Source organism: Sparus aurata, chromosome 15, assembly GCF_900880675.1.
Source record: "Sparus aurata chromosome 15, fSpaAur1.1, whole genome shotgun sequence".
Lineage (NCBI taxonomy): Eukaryota > Metazoa > Chordata > Actinopteri > Spariformes > Sparidae > Sparus > Sparus aurata.
Window position 1 is genome coordinate 15,999,000 of NC_044201.1, and position 16,156 is coordinate 16,015,155.

Here is a 16,156-nt window from a genome sequence, read left to right on the forward strand (position 1 = left end):
TTGACACTTGGTGGATTTATATGTATGAGGATTACAGGAGTGTAATTAGATAAGAGGAGATGAGACTAAGACCTTAGTGTGCTCCAATGAGACACTCCTTTCATAACCTCCTGGGCTGTCAGCTATGAATAGATTTGATGAATGGATTTCCATAGCTGATAAGATCCTTCGTTAAGGCTGTGTGACAGAGTGACAGAGTGGTCTTTGTTTTCTTTGCTGTTCAGTTCAAAAAACGGATTGATTTTATCTAAAAATGCACCTGTTCTTGCCAAGAGTCAGATGAGAAGATTCATACCAATCTCATATGTGTTTGTTTAATATGAAGCTGGAGCCAGGCCACAGTTAGCTCAGCTTAGCGTAGAGACAGAACTTACGTAGCCTTGGTTGTGAAACAGGCTAGCTGCTTCAAGTTTTTAATGCTGAGTTAAGTAACTGCCTGCTGGCTGCTGCTTTATGTTCAAAGGATTGCAGCCTCGTCACCAGAGTAAAATGTTCTATATATTCATAGATATTATATTCACATTACATATTTGTGAGCTGACTTTCATATCAGAAGACTGAGGGGATGGTGGTGGAATTAGGGCTGCCGAGCCATTGACCACTGTTCAAGACTGAGTTTCATCATCTGCTAGTGTGAAACCACTGGATGTATTTAAGGAGACCTCAAGACAATTTCCAGCCGTGTTTGGTGTGCTAAAACCAGGCATTTTTTAACGAGACCTCGGGACATCGAAGCTGTGTTTGTGGCCACCAAAACAAGATTTTTAAGACCAAACATTTTTTTCATAACCCCAACAAAGTGCTTTTTTTTGTCTTAACCAAACCAGATCATAAGCACATCACTGTCACAACAAAAAACTGCACCTAAAACAAAGTTTTAATTCCATTTTGTTGAGGACTGATAATAAAGTGGTATCTGTGAAGGTTATGATACGTCAGTTTGGTTTTCACAACTCGTATCTGCTGCTCAACAGTTACTGCAGATGTAGCTGAAGACACAATTAAAATCTGGCAGTAACAATGAGGTGACAGAACATTTAATTTGCAATTCATGCCTAAGCGTCTACATAATTTCATACAGCGCATACCCTGGCCACAGCCTGTGAGTTTAATACTGACATTTTTGTTATCACATTAAAATGATTGCAAATAACGATGATGGCATGAAAAGAATCACATCTAAAGACTTGACAATCCACTGTTGGGCTCCTTCAGACAAACCATTATCAGTTAAATGCTCATTAAATGTTACTTTCAATCATTATGACTTGTATAACTTGGGGAAATTATTATAAAAGTACGTTCCCTTGCCGGAGCCTTCATTACGTTCATTAGAGGATTCAATCAAACTCTTATTAAAATTTGGACCATTTCTGTTCATTCTCGTGTTTGATGCTCCAGTCTTTGCTCTCGTCTGTCAGATCAGAGCAAAGTGCTCACGGGGTCCTGAGGGCCATGAGCCTGCTCCACAGTTTCTCAACAGGGACGGTGAGTTTGGTGATATCAGGTGGATTTTTAGCGAGCAGGTAGGAGGCTCCCAAAACAGCTCCTGTAGCACTGAACAGCAGGCCACGGTTTATCACCTGCGAAAAACAAATAAAAATCACTTTCACATCAGCCTCTGGACATTAATTCTATTTTGAGGAACATCAGTTTCTCCAAAGCACACTAATGCAAAGAAAAAACACCCTGTCGTGCTTTTTATTGCTTTGGTGACACTTAAAGCTGGGGTTTGCGAGATTGTAGAAACCAAGTTTTGAGGGACTAAAGCCATGCCAGCAGCTCTGGGAGGCTTGACTTGGGCACAGTACTGTAAGTGTTGAACTAAACACGGACATCAGCGTGCTAATGTTGTCACAGTGACAGTGTTAATGTGCTGATGTTTGGCAGGTGTTATTCTTATCAGGTTCATCGTGTCAATTTAGCATGTTAGCATGCAAACACTTTCTAATCAGCAGTAAACAGAGACAAGTTCACGTGTATTCAAGAACAAACGAGATGGAAAAAAAGCATCTGAAAATTGATATTTAAAAGGTCATATTGAGGTCACATTTGTATGTAGGCAAATCCATTTTTTTAATTAATAAATCTACAGAGCTTGTAGAATGATGCAGAATAAAACAGTATCTTTTCCTCAAAAACCTTTTAAAGGTTGTGAATTAATCCAGGTCCAAAAATGATTTTTTTTTTTATCTCTATGTAAGAATTGCCAAGGTTTGTCTGCCAACAATTTAACGCTGTTGGGATCACATGGTATCTGTGTTTCGTCAGCAACAGAAGTCTTAGGAAAACATAAAAAATGACTATGCAAGCTAGTATTAGCAACGTAAGCTAGTGCAGCAAACTGGCAACCACGCAGATGATTCGAACGGCAGCTGTGTTGTAATGTGAATGCAGTGGAAGGGAGGGCTGGAACGCGACATTTAGTGACTGAGTGTTATCAGTAACACCTTTGAGGGGTTAAATCACACATCAAGACATATTTAACATACTGTAAAAATGTGGAATTTTGGGGTAACGCAATATAATCATTACAATCTGTTCTGTTTGTAATTGTGAGAGAAAGTTCAATGCATAATTTTAACACATAACACATACAGCTGTACATCCTTCACCTTCACATTATAACTACAACATCCCCACAACACTACTGCATGCAGCAGACCTCTGTTTGTCCATGCCATTGTCACACTATTTGGCTATTCTGTTATCCGTCTTCTCCGTCTGTATATGCTGCCTCATACAGCACTTTTCCTCCCCTGAATGGAGGTCATTTTGCCCTTTGCCCAGACATCCCTGCGGGTTTAATCAATTTACAAGGGTGGCTGCGAAATCCCTGTTGTCCTTCTGACTATGGCCCATTAGTGCTGAAGCCAGCAGCACAGGTCACATCAGACAGTTCAGCGTGGGGCCAAGGACTAACCGGCTCATCCGCAGCCAAATTGGAGAAATCAGAAACATTTCTCCGTGCAGCAAGGCTCTGTGTTCGTGGTGGAATAATTCAATGTTTCTAAAAAAGGGGAAGTGCTTACCCAGAGAGAGTCACACCCGCCTTTCGAGCGTGTTGCTGATAATACTGCCACTTCAAAAGAGTTCCGAATTACAATGCTCGAATGTTCAAAGGTTCAAAAATTGTAAGCATGGAAGATGAACAAGAGGTGACATATTTTCTTAAAGCATCTTACTTTGTCTTGCCAATGCCAGCGCTTCACAGCTTCATGGTACCTTATCCTGGAGAAAGTGACCTGGAGACAGAGAAAGACAACAAATAGATATATATATATTGTCGTACACCAAGCAATGTGACAGTGGTTGTTTTGTTTATGAGGAAGCAGACCATTGTGTAAAGAGGAATTATCGTCTTTGGCATGATGGCGTGGAGGAAGTTATCAACATGTTTCCTGAAAAGGAACCATCTGGAGTTGACATGAGCTCGCATCTGCAAAACAAAAACAACATACATGTGTCAGTGACGTGAACCATCTGTCCTTCATCATATCCAGAACTCAAACTGACTTTCTTATGATTGTGAATGCCTTTGAACACAAACACTATATAGGTTAGTAATTATAAAGCAAAGTGGAGATCACTAGAAATAATGAGTGTATAATGAGAATATCAATATGGCAATATCTCGTATCCCTTCCTCTTGATTATGGATAAACTTATTTATATTTTGTTATAAACATGAGGATTAACAGATTCACAAGACGATTTGACAAACAAGAGTCACTTCTTCTGGTGTCTGCTTGTATAAACTGAATTTACTCAGATTGAAAAAAATTCTAGTGAGCCATAGTTTTATCCTTTACAAATGTTTTGCTTCAGGCAGTTCAGCATTTTAGGAGTTTATGACTATTTGACACTGGAATGATGGTGTACATGGACTTGAACACGTTGCACAGTGTGCATGTTAAAAAGGAACTAAGCTTAGTTTCATTTCTGTTAATGCCAGATTCTGTAAAACGCCACAGCATAGTGAATAAATATATAATTTCTGGACTTTGCCCCTTTAAGAGTATTTTGTGTTCTTTACTTACACAGACATGTGATGTATTGTAAGATGATTGTCTTGCAATGTATTGTTTATCGTAGCATCGCTGTATTGTGATACTATCAGTATCACTGGCAAAGTGATCTTCAACGATCTTCTTTATTTGTATTCCATTTTGTTTGCTGTGACATTTTATTGATTATTCCATTTTTAATAGAGACCTTAAGACAACTTTACTAGTTACATTGTTGTGTAAATAAATGTATTTTAAAGTAAAGGCTTAATTAGGAGATATCAAATAAATATGCATTACTTCAATGTAGTTGTACATGGCCAGATCTGCGATGGCGTGATCATCTGGCACTCGCACTCTGGTATATTCAGGCAGAACAGCACCTGGGAGGACACAAAAAGGAGTCAAGCAACATTTTTCTTATGAATTGTCTCTTTATTCTCTGTGTCTCGTTTAATCTTAGCTCATTTAAAAGTACTTACTGAAATCCTCATTGAACTGTTCCATTATTTCTTCAAAGACAATGCAGTCCTCAAATCCCTACAAAGCATATATGGATGAACGAGTCTCAGTTTAATTCTTTTTCTGCCTTTCTTTTCTCCTCGCGTCAGTGTTACTTACAGCGTTCATCCCCTGCCCGTAGAACGGCACCACTGCGTGGGCTGCATCGCCCATGAGGACACATTTGTCGCCTATGTGATATGGGGTGCACTTGACAGACACCATGGCCTGCCCGGGCAAACGGAAATAATCCCTCTTGAGAGCATCACTGCAAGGTACAAATGGAAAATAAAACAATTACAAACTCTCTTAGAGATATCCATGTTGACAGTTGCATTTGACTCTGGTTTTTGCTTGCTACAAACGCATCTGTCACATCTGAGTAGGCAAAAATAACCATGCTCCGTCGGCCCCGGTGAAGTTAAACAGCCAAACACAGGAGCAATAGCGTGTGTCTGGGTTGTTTATGCCTGAGCCCTCCAAATAAAGTTAATCCATAGAGGAAGTGAGTGACTAAAGCCTCAAGCTCTTCTCCTGCTCATGCCGCCGTTATCTCCTCGTCACCCACAGCATACGCTTCACCTCAAATTAAAACCTAGCTGCACAAAGCCACATAACTCAAAGTCTGCAATTTCACACATCACAGATCATGGCTGTGGATGTGCTGGAGTCGACAGGATGACGGGAAATAAAAGTGTTTTTGAGGATGACTTGGCAGGTTGGATGAAGAGATAAAGCCAGAGGGAGATGACAGACGGTGGAGTGAGCGACATGGGTGGAGAAAGTCACTTACACTCCTATTAGCGGTATGGTGTCAGGGAAGTATTTCTGGAAAAACTCGATGACTTCATCTCCTGTGGTGATCTTCTCAAACTCTTCAAAGGGCATGAAGAGGGTACAGGTGAATGTCTTGTCCTAAATTGGAAAACAAACACAGAGCACACTGTGACGCAGTTCTTGTCAAGTTAAATCGAGTCATCTTTATGAACACAAAGACATTACTCTTGCAAGATGATTAAAGGAGCTCGAAGGGAGTTCTATGTTGTGCTGGAAACTAAGGCAGCTCGCTGGATAGTCAGGAAGTTTCTATAAATTGTCAATTGCCTGCTTATTGAGCCACAATCTCCCATTTTCTTTTTCTAAACATGTTAAATAAAAAAGATTTTGAGTCTGGATGAGCAGGATTAGGAGTGGGTTAACGTAGGCAGAGCTCTGCTGCGTAAGGTAAGTAAAGTGACCGTTATCCGGCTACTTGCCAAGCTATCATGAATCTATTATTTTAACCTGGATACGGCGGCAACAGTCAGCTTTGCTTCCAATTTTGCCCATGGGCCATTCGTGGTATTGCAGCCGATCTGTGTGAGAAAATTAGATAAGCCTTCTTTTGTTATCTTAAGTGTTTTAAGGACAGGAGGGGGAGAGAGATTGTCACACTGCCTGAGGTGTCAATGAGCCACAGGAGGGGGCACATCCCCACATTGGAATGTACACAAAGTTTAGATAAGATGACATTTACTGTCCCATCTGTTACATCAAAGGGTCACTGTCCTGAGAAGACAGGACACACCAAAATATCAAAGAGTCATTTATCTGTAAAGAAGATGTTTTATGACTGTTGTAAATGAAGGTAACCTCCTCTCTGTTCTGTACTTAAGGGATAACAATTTAGAGTTTGTCAGAGAACGCGTTTACGCCTTCTACTCCACGCTGCGTGTTATTAAATGACATCTGATTCATATGCTGAAGTCTGAAGTTCTTCGGAGACTTAGCAACTCTCTACCTCACAAAGGAGAATTTCCACTACATCTGCAAACAATTTTCATCATCTGAAACTGCAAATAAGCTCAATAACGACCCTTTCTGTTATGAATTTGTGATCAATGGAGGTTTTATATTTCATAAATCAATCAAATGTTCCTAGAGTTGAGACAAGCGTTCTAAAAATATGTGTTGTCATCACATTATAAAGTCAGAATTAATACGTTTGGCCCATTAACCCAGGAAGAAAAGTAGAAAGCCAGAAGCAGGCGAGCAATTCTCAAAGAACTCAAAATGCGTATCTAGCTATGATATATGTTTCAGACATGGCCGGATGTTTCAGGAATAGTTAAAGTAGCTATTAGGAACTTTCTTTTTTGTGATTATGGTGGCACCTCTGTTGAAAAGCAGTCTGAGCATCTGTCATAAGGATCTTCATCTGGCTAGCAAATGTATTTGTTTTGCAAGCAAGTGAAAGAAAGAGGCAATACATATATATATACATATATATATGTATTGAACAGTCTGTTCGCAGGATACCTGTTGATGAGGTAATGTATATGTTTCTGGCTATTTAAGATTAAAACTGTAATATGTCGATGTTAAAACAAAGTAAACATTGTAAGATTTAAAATGATCAACATTCCCAAGTGATGTAATGATGTCTTGTTATATAATCTTGTTGCTGATTGTCTCATTTGCATATGTAGGTCACACAGAGGGATCGGTATTCAATTAAGACAGTTTCATAATCAGTTATATACTCTTTGCCATATGATTAAATAAAGGAGCCTTGCATTTATAATAATTAATCACAGATGTCTTCTCAAGGTCAAAGTGAATCCTTGCTCTCACAAATTAAGCGGCATCCTTTCATACATGCTGCATCCCGTGGTACTCCGCAGACACCAGACGTTTTATATGTATTTTATCATTTGTTATATTCTAATAGAGTCACATTGCATTTATGGCCCTGAGAAACCCTCCAAGCTGAACTCATTTCAGAGTCTTCCATCTATGCAAATGTAATAGCTCAACTACACCCAGTGCAAGTGATGGATGAAGGTGCAATGGGGGTTGTGGGAGTGCCATCTCGTGCCCATTTGAGCAGGTGCCATCTATCAACATCACAATGTCCTCCCGAGCACCTTAATCTGTTACCATGGTATCCGCAGCGGCAAGGATGTGTTTTGTTTTTTTTCCCAGCCCTGATGTGTTCCCGGGAACTAGGGCAGTGAGTGACAGCGCAAATGCTCTCCAAAGTCAGCTGTCTTAACCTGGTCTCACTGAAGAGAGCAAAACTGTTGTGCTGAGTCAGCCGTGCAGAAAAACCCCTGTGAGACTAAGAAGCTCAGGAGAGACGGCAAGAGAAGTCTGACAAAAGGACACAGCGAGACTGATGAGAAGGAGGACACAACCGCTGTGCTGAAAGTAGGTAGGACTTTCGGATGAGTAAGCCTCTACTGGCTATGAAGCGTGTGTAAACAAGGCTAATTAACTCTATGAGGACACCCCAGAGGTCAATCATGCCCAGAAATTCTCTGAAGTGATTATACGTTTGTCTTCCTGTAACAGTTAGTGGATGCCAAAAAATGTGAGGTAATCAGGCCAGCAGGCAGTAGATATGAAACACAGGGGAGAGGAAAATAAATACACACTCACCAAGTTGGGCAGGGCGATCATCATGAATGTGTTTCGTGGCCAGATGTGCAGATAATTAGGTTTCATGGCGAACTGCGGTCGATGATGGAAGTGTGGCAAAACAGAATGGAAATCAACAAAAACACATCTAGACTGGTGCTTAATGAATACTGTGGCTTTGATACCAGCGGCGTCTCACCACCTTAAATAAAAAGGAGGGTGATATACAGACTGCAGACTGACCTCTCCATTGATGGGTGGCATGGTGAGCTCCATGTAGCCGTGGGGGATGTAAGTCTGGCTGAAGTTGAAGCGGCTGCGGCGAAGGAATTGCTTGCGGATGGCAGAGAAGGCTCCATCACAGCCAACAATCAGGTCTGCCTGGATCTCTTCTTCCGATCCATCGGACCTGAGACCAAACCAGGAGCAGGACAAATTAACTTCAGTGTACGGTGTTCAAACTTCCATATAAGCTAAATAATTTAGCTTAACTTGATTTTAATTGATCTGTCAGGCTAACCTTAATGTCATGCCTGAGGGCCCGGAACATTTAAGAAAAATACGAGTCAGCCATCTGCACGTTAAATAATTGAATGAGCAAAGGCATCTTTTCAGTGAGAGACAGAAATGAGGCTTCCTGGAGGCAACGTCCTGATGCCTACACACCTGTCACACAGGCTGACACATGGGTCTGAAGGCAAAGTGTTCTGTTGTGGATGTTTAGCCTGAGAAAAGGAGGAAAGTGTTTGGCCCTCAGGCAGTGCTTCAGGTTTGATTTAGACATAAGTCAAATGCAGACCCAGGACTGAATGTCTGAGTTTGTCTTTCTCAAACTTGGCCTTTTTAACAAGCACTCTTTGAAAGTCCTCAAACAGTCCCTCTGCAGGAATTCAATTAGAGGTACAGCTTTTTTTTTTTGTCTCTCATTAATATGTTGGAAACTTAGGGCATTGACTATTTATATATAACAGGTTGTCACATGGAGATTAAAAAACCTGGCATTGAAAAAAAATGTAAGTATAATGTATTTATAATAACATTTCACCAACTGACAAGCTACTCACTAAATATACAGTAATAATGGTTATGACAGTATCTGTATAACATTCACAGTCATCTCACATGGTAGCATTATTGACCACTAAAAAAAACGGTTTGTTACGTCTGCTCTTTGCGATTAAAAGCTGCTCCAAACAGCAGGAATCAGTATTTCCCTGGATAAAAAAATTTAAAATAATGTGATTTCAATTGGGGTCTGTACCAAATAAGTGTTTTCCCCTATGTGTGGAGAATATGACTCGTGGGCCAAGAACCTCTGTCTCTGAAGGACCAGTCTGATGTGCCACATGAAAAGGCCTCCAGTCAGCTCCTACTGTTAGTGAAATACCAGCTCTGAGATCTGACTCTGGTCACTTGACAGCACGCATTAATGACCCATGTGGAACCGCTGGTGCAAATGTTAAGTGCCTCTGAATGTATTATCAGCACTCTATCATCTCATTAAATGATCCTTACAGGGGACATTAATGTGTTTTTTGTTGCCAAATTGCTTTACTCACTGTCATAATCATTTGGACACCAATCAACATTCCTGCAGAGTGTTACGCAGTTAATTATTCATGACCCCGTAAACATTACTGTATTTATTCAAGTGTCTCAGGTCACATCTTGTATGAGGATGTGCATCGCCATGCACAAGTCCAGGGATATGGGTCAAAACCAGATGCATTGGTAACTGTCAGTACAAACTATTAATCAGTTTGAGATATTGTAGTCCTGATTAAAGTGGTTGACTCAGGGACCCACATCACTGTACCATCCATAAAACCACACAATGCTAGCATGGCTAAAAACAGGTACTTTTAAATTACTATATATGCTTTTTATTTTGGGTAACTACTGGAATAGGCTGACATGCTTTAATGCTCAACAAACACATCAGTTGTCTCATTCTGTCCAGTGCTGCAGCACTGTATTCATCCTCTGTCTCATGTCTCTTTAAGGGCCTGATTGGTCAGCTCCCCTGACCCAGGCACCGCTCGGCATAAATCATGCTAATGTGTGACATGGTGAGGTACCAAATTCACAGAATTAAAGGCGGGACGACTTACAAAGCGTTTCAGGAGCTGTGTTTACTGTTGGAGAGAGGAGCTTCTTTGACCTTTTTAAGTTTCAAGATCTTTTACATGCACAATAACCTCCTCAACCTATATTAAGGAAATCTAGAAGGTCTCCTTTAAACTCATTTTACAATTTAAGCAAAGTGGATTTAAAATCAGTTCAATGACCAGCCTTAGATTCACATGGAAATTACAGATACGTGAAAATAATAAATGTGCACAGCAACCAATTAATCTGTAAATTGACCTGGTGTACTGTGTGACATTACGTGGTCTCCTAATTACAGTGTTGTGCAGCTCTGTGATAATCCCTTTGTAACATGCATGAGCCTGCACCCTGGGATGGTGATCTCACATTGTGTCTGCCCACAACAGTTCCCCCGGCTCTCCGCCTAAAAATAACTATGTATCAAAAGAACTATTCAGATTTCAATCTTGAATGATTTTCAGAGATAGTCTAACATTTCATTAACAGATTATTAGATGTAGCATGATTACAGACCGGACAATAAAAATAAAGCAGGTCATGTTCATCTATTTCATGCTGATGTCTATCTCTACATTTCCTGGCTAGTATGAGAGGAAACTGGCTATCACGGTTGGAATAAGGCTCTCTGTGTACTTAATTACACAAGCTGGAGAGAGAAAATGCGAGCTGTCGGAGTTCAACTACAGGGCAGAGGGAACGATGTGTCCCGGATGTTAGGTTAGTTCTGGATTTTAAGGCATACTCACAGCTTTTACATAAAACTTGTTTAAATCATTATTAATTAAAGTGCTTTACAGTCTTTGCTTGCTGTTTAATAACTGCACAGTGACTCATTCACTGTCACATTTTCCAACCAGGCACTAAAAACGAACAAATGAAAAATAAAAAAAATCAAATGGATTTCAACACATTTCAGATGGAGGACAAATTCAATTTAAACACTCTGTCATCAAATTAAAGAGTGTTTGAGCTCCCGCATACCTTGTGAATAATTGACTGTATGGGTGTGATAATTCCCACAACTTAAAAAGACCTGGAGGTGTTTCACTGTTAATTGGGTTGTAAATTGTGTGTCACATTTTCCTCAAGGGCAACCAATTACAGAGCTACACAGAAGTCACGCACAGAGGCTTCATAGGTGACATGTTTATCGCCATCCCAGAGTGATCATGTACATCGCCACATGTGTCTACACATAGGAGCACAGAGGGTACGCGATCAATAAAGCCATTTTTAAAACAAAGAATACAAATGAGCAGATCCTCCTCCGAGGATTAGCCTCATTGTGTGCATGTTTGTGTCTGTGTGCTGTGAGTACAGGGGTGCAAAGATGTAAGATCGGTAACTATTTACCTGATAAAGGTCATTAGCCCTGTTTCAGCATTCCAGTCCTGCAGTTTGCGGCCAAAGTTCAACGTTGTGTTTGGATATGTCTCCGCCTCTGTGGGGTTCAAACGTTGCAAAAGCAGCTTATATCACCGATGCACGTGTGACATTACATCAGCACTTTAATGTGACATTTAATGTAATGTCTTGTTCAAATGTACAGAAAACCTTCAAAATTCTAATTAAGTGCAGTCAGGACACAGCCTGTCAGCAAAAAGTGAAATCAATCCCCCACTGAAGGGGAATGACCTCCAGCTGATTAGCATGAATCTCATGAACAACACATCTCAGCAGTCGGTGAGTCTGTTCTGGGGGAAGCTAATGTTTAGACTGGCACGCTTTCCGAAATCTTTTCATCTCAGTGTTCATTCCAGGAGTCTGGATTGGCCCTGATAAGAGCAACAGCTTTACAATCGGCTTCATTTTCAGCACACACAGGCAATCTAATTAAACATGGGCCCATGCTGTCGCACATTATCTCCAAACGTACACTGAGGCGCTTCATTAAATTTAGGCAAAAATCCTTTTAGCCTGAAAATACCGACACACTCCCTGATGTCCTTGGACGTAGTCATGCAGTAGACTTGCATGGCGCTCACACCACCAAGGAGATGGGAAAAAAGAATATAGTCTTTAAGTTGGAGCCTTGTGTAGAGTTAACACATTACGAATTCATTGAGGGTACAGAAACTTTATTAAGGCGTTCATTGAATCCAAGAATGTATATTAATGTACTGTATAACGTATGCTGTTTGTAAGAGTGGACTGGTTCTCCCTTAAAGCAATATTATTAATTTTCAAAAAAGAAGAAATAACACAAACTGCATACAAATCAAAAACTGAATTCATTAATAAATGAAAAAATACTTTATTCATTACACTACATGGTAGCTTATGAAGGCTGATGTAAGCCATTGTTAGGAAACTTTGAGTACATACTGCAGTTTAGTGACTCCCTCAGCAGGTTACTGCTTACATAATGGACTCTCAGTAGTGAGATTTCAAACACTTATGAAACATCATACTTTATTATTTTGCAATATTTTATTTATGCATAAGAACTGTTTAATTTGGATTGTCCATGCCATGGACAAAAACTTCTTTTAAACTAATGACCTAGCTAGATTGTCACCTTGGTTGTATGAGAGTTTTTTAAACACCAAGAGGAGGAAAACGATTTTACAGCCTGATCTAGAACGAGAAGAAACTTCTCAATAACTTTGCACTTTCACTTAATAGACAGCTTGGTTTCTTAATGCAGAGATGAGAGATGAGGATTGAGATTACACATGTAAGCATTATGACCTAGTGAGATTGCTGTTGTAACTTCACATTAAAGTGACTCATGCACTTACTTAAAAAATTTAACTTCCTCTGGAGAGATTAACAAACTATGCTTTCTTATTCTTCGTCAGACATGAGTCTGTTATCTTAAATAAACAACAGTCATATTAACACAGTGATTAAGAGGGGCTTAAACTTTTTATGAGTCCCATTTTGATGTATTTACTCGGAGAGAAGGTGCATCATTTGAAAGTTAAAATACCATTTTGGTTCAACTGTTGATGTTCTTACCTGTTAGCAGCTCTTTGTTCAGATTGGCTCGGTCTACTGACAGGATGTACTGAAAGGAGAACAGTCTGTATTTTAGTTTAGTTTTAATTCCACAGGTACAGCTTCACAAACACAACTGTGGCCATTCATTTAAATGGGAATAGGAAGTCTCTGTGGTTTATACTCTGTCTCTCTACATTCATGACTCTCCATGCTTTCACTGTCTATCTGGTATATTTTTGCTTTATTCAACCATCTGAGTCCCAGTGAGATTAAGACTCCCAGCCAAACTGGTGCCAGTGATTAAAAATGACTATTTTTAGACAAGAACACATTTTAATGACGGAATACAAACCTGATTTTGTTGGACTCTTTTGTTATGTGAGGAGGGACCACGTGTGGGTATACTGAGGCAAAAACATTCAGGTGCAAGACAAACACTATTGCAGCACACGCATGAGAAAAGTCTGCACATTGTAACGTTTTTAATCATCTTCTCAGTGCAACATTCAGCTGTTCAAGCGCTTCATCAGGCCCTCTATTGGTATGTTACAACAATTTCAGTGTTACTGCACGTCTACGTGCACAGACCTCTGTGTGCGCTCACATTTTGCAGTTTCTTTGTGTTTCTGTATGTGTGTGCTTAGAAATGCATACATGTTGGTGCCTTTGAAGTCTAACAAACGGACAAATTAATATTTAATCCGTCGACTGAGTCAATATGCATGAGGCAATTCTTACGGCCTGTTAACTAACAACCAAACACTTTTAACTTAGATGTAGCTGGATATCATTTCAGCAATAAGTAGGAAAGGAAAACAAAAATAATACTGTCTATATGCCAAGGCCTTGAGTGGAGGAGTGATAAGATGCAAAATGACCATGATCCAATATGTTATCAACCATTGAAATGTAACTACAGTGTACAATTTGTACGATGAGAGCTGCCCCTTTAAATGTCTTATCATGCTACGTTGCAGGACCTCTTTCCAGCAAATGATAAGCATATCCATTAACATGTTCTTACATCGCAAAAAATGGGATGATATGTCAGTTAATTCGTATCTTGGCACTTTCTGTGTTTTGCAGGATAAAACACATCTTACCTGGCCTTTCTTGCCATATGGGATCGGAGACTGTTTCCCACTCAGAGAATGGATCATTCTTGCATGCATGGGGATTCCCTTTGAGACAATCTGAGGAAAGATTAATAAAACAGGGGGTCAAACTTTAAAATTGACTTTTACTAAAATTGAGGATAAATAATTATTTAAAGTGAAATACTCTGCACAGGCAAACAAATCCATGTTTTCAGTCTCAATGTATGAGAGGTCTGAGTGCAGGATATAAAGCCATGGACAGTCCACGTCACAGTCTGTGTGAGCCTTGTTTTGTCAGCGCAAGTCACGCTAGTTTAAAAAAAAAAAAAAAAAGTCTGAAGCAGTGTTCTCAGGCGGACGTAACATGGTCCGTGCAGCAAATGTGGACCAACAGAAAAAGATTGCTGACCTCAGATGCCAGAATAAAACCTCTTGAGTGGACTGCAGGCAAAGACAGCAGGGGTGGACAGATTCCCTGGGGCCTGGCCACGTATTTAATATTTCATTAATGGAATAGATACAGCTCAACAAAAAATACAGGATTCCCACCCACTTAAATTCTACTTCAGTCAATGACATGACTTCAAGAGGACTTGTATGGGGCAAGAGTCTTTTTTCAAAACAGGCAAGATAGGATCACCATGTCCCTGCAGTACGTCATTCTGCACATTATCAGTTGAACAGTGAACACATTTGATGAGAGTACCTTGTCCTCCATCCCAACATGCTTCAGTGCCGACCGGCCCCTGTGAGACAAAGCCAGGTTGATGCTTCTCCCCTTCACAATTTTGGCTTTCCGGATATCTGACCAGAAAACAGACACAATGTTTCAGTCTTACCTTTAGTGAAATATTGGTTATCAGTGTTTCTATTCACTTTCAGATATACGTATTGTATGTTTGATGTGTGGGTCTATTCCTCAGAGAGAGGAGTGAGGTGAGGCTGTTATTTATTCAGAGAGCTTTGATTATTACCTTCTCGAGTTTCAAACACTTGCACATCAAAGCCTCTTTTGGCAAAGTAGCACGCATTCAGTGCTCCAACCTAGAGGTTGAAGGGGATTAAGGTCAGAGCTTTGAAAATCTTGCCAAAATCACTGTGATTTACACCATCATACATACATAATTAGCCTTAAACCGTACAATATTAACACCATATAGATAGCCATTACTAAACACACCACTCCTATTTTGGGATCTTATTTCCTTTATCCTACACTTTTGAATTAAAAGAAATACACATTTGTTTGCAACATTCAAGAAAGAAAGTCCTCTAAAGTTGTGCGGAAGTGTCTCCTTTGAATAACAGCACAGTTGCCTTGTTAATGGACAATGTGCAATCCAGAGATCAGAAGACAAGAAGCACAGCACTTTGAATTAATCATTCACTTTCATTTTCTTTTCTTACCAAACCACCGCCCACCACTGCTACAACTTTTTTCTTGTCTGATCTGCTGGCGGATTCCTCCATCGTGCTTGACGCTCCACTGGTGGTCTGACCTTCCTCACCGTCCGGCTCAAAGTGATTTACAAAAGCGTCTGGTAAAGAGTGAAAAGAGGAGGAAAGGGGTGTGTCCCATGAATGTCCCTCATCGGGACATCAGTTCCGCTTTTAAAGCAAACACAAGCAGATTGATAACTCAGGACTTTCCAAACACAGCTCAGCTGTCAGAAAGCCTTAACCATACACTCTGTACTACTTTGGAAGGGAGTTCACACAGTTATCAGAAAATCACCACTTTCTTGATGGTAAGCCAGCAGATGGAAAGATAAATGTTAAAAAGACTCTAAAATGACCAGGTTGTTAAAAAAGGCTCCTAGAATAATAAGCGGTGTCAAGCCCTTGTTAATAAAAAGATCATTACAACAGGGTTATTTTCCATGCATCATGTCATGTGCAAGTCCTGTTAAGTAATAAGATGTATAATAGACTGCCGCTCAAAAGGTCTCAGCTGACCGGTCGCTGTAATTCTCAAGTAAAGAAATCTGTCGCCATCTAGTGGCTGTGAGATGACAACATTTTTCAGCAGCTACATAACCAGAACTCATTCAGATCCACACGCGCACGCAAATCCAAAGGCGCATGTGCAGATCAAAGTTC

The 16,156-nt window shown here is 40.1% G+C and overlaps 1 protein-coding gene across 1 annotated transcript; it reads right to left on the bottom strand.

Annotated features, from left to right (window-relative positions):
- Window positions 1–859: 859 nt before the first annotated feature.
- kmo (kynurenine 3-monooxygenase) lies at window positions 860–15,618 on the bottom strand. The gene is made up of 15 exons (XM_030442395.1): window positions 15,464–15,618; window positions 15,031–15,100; window positions 14,763–14,860; window positions 14,063–14,152; window positions 12,978–13,026; window positions 11,370–11,457; window positions 8,151–8,316; window positions 7,929–8,000; window positions 5,302–5,423; window positions 4,629–4,776; window positions 4,490–4,547; window positions 4,308–4,390; window positions 3,338–3,439; window positions 3,186–3,245; window positions 860–1,583 (listed from the first exon to the last, which is right to left on the bottom strand). Exons 1-15 carry the CDS (start codon window positions 15,524–15,526, stop codon window positions 1,437–1,439), a joined length of 1,416 nt encoding a protein of 471 aa, XP_030298255.1. The 5' UTR covers window positions 15,527–15,618; the 3' UTR covers window positions 860–1,436.
- Window positions 15,619–16,156: the final 538 nt, after the last annotated feature.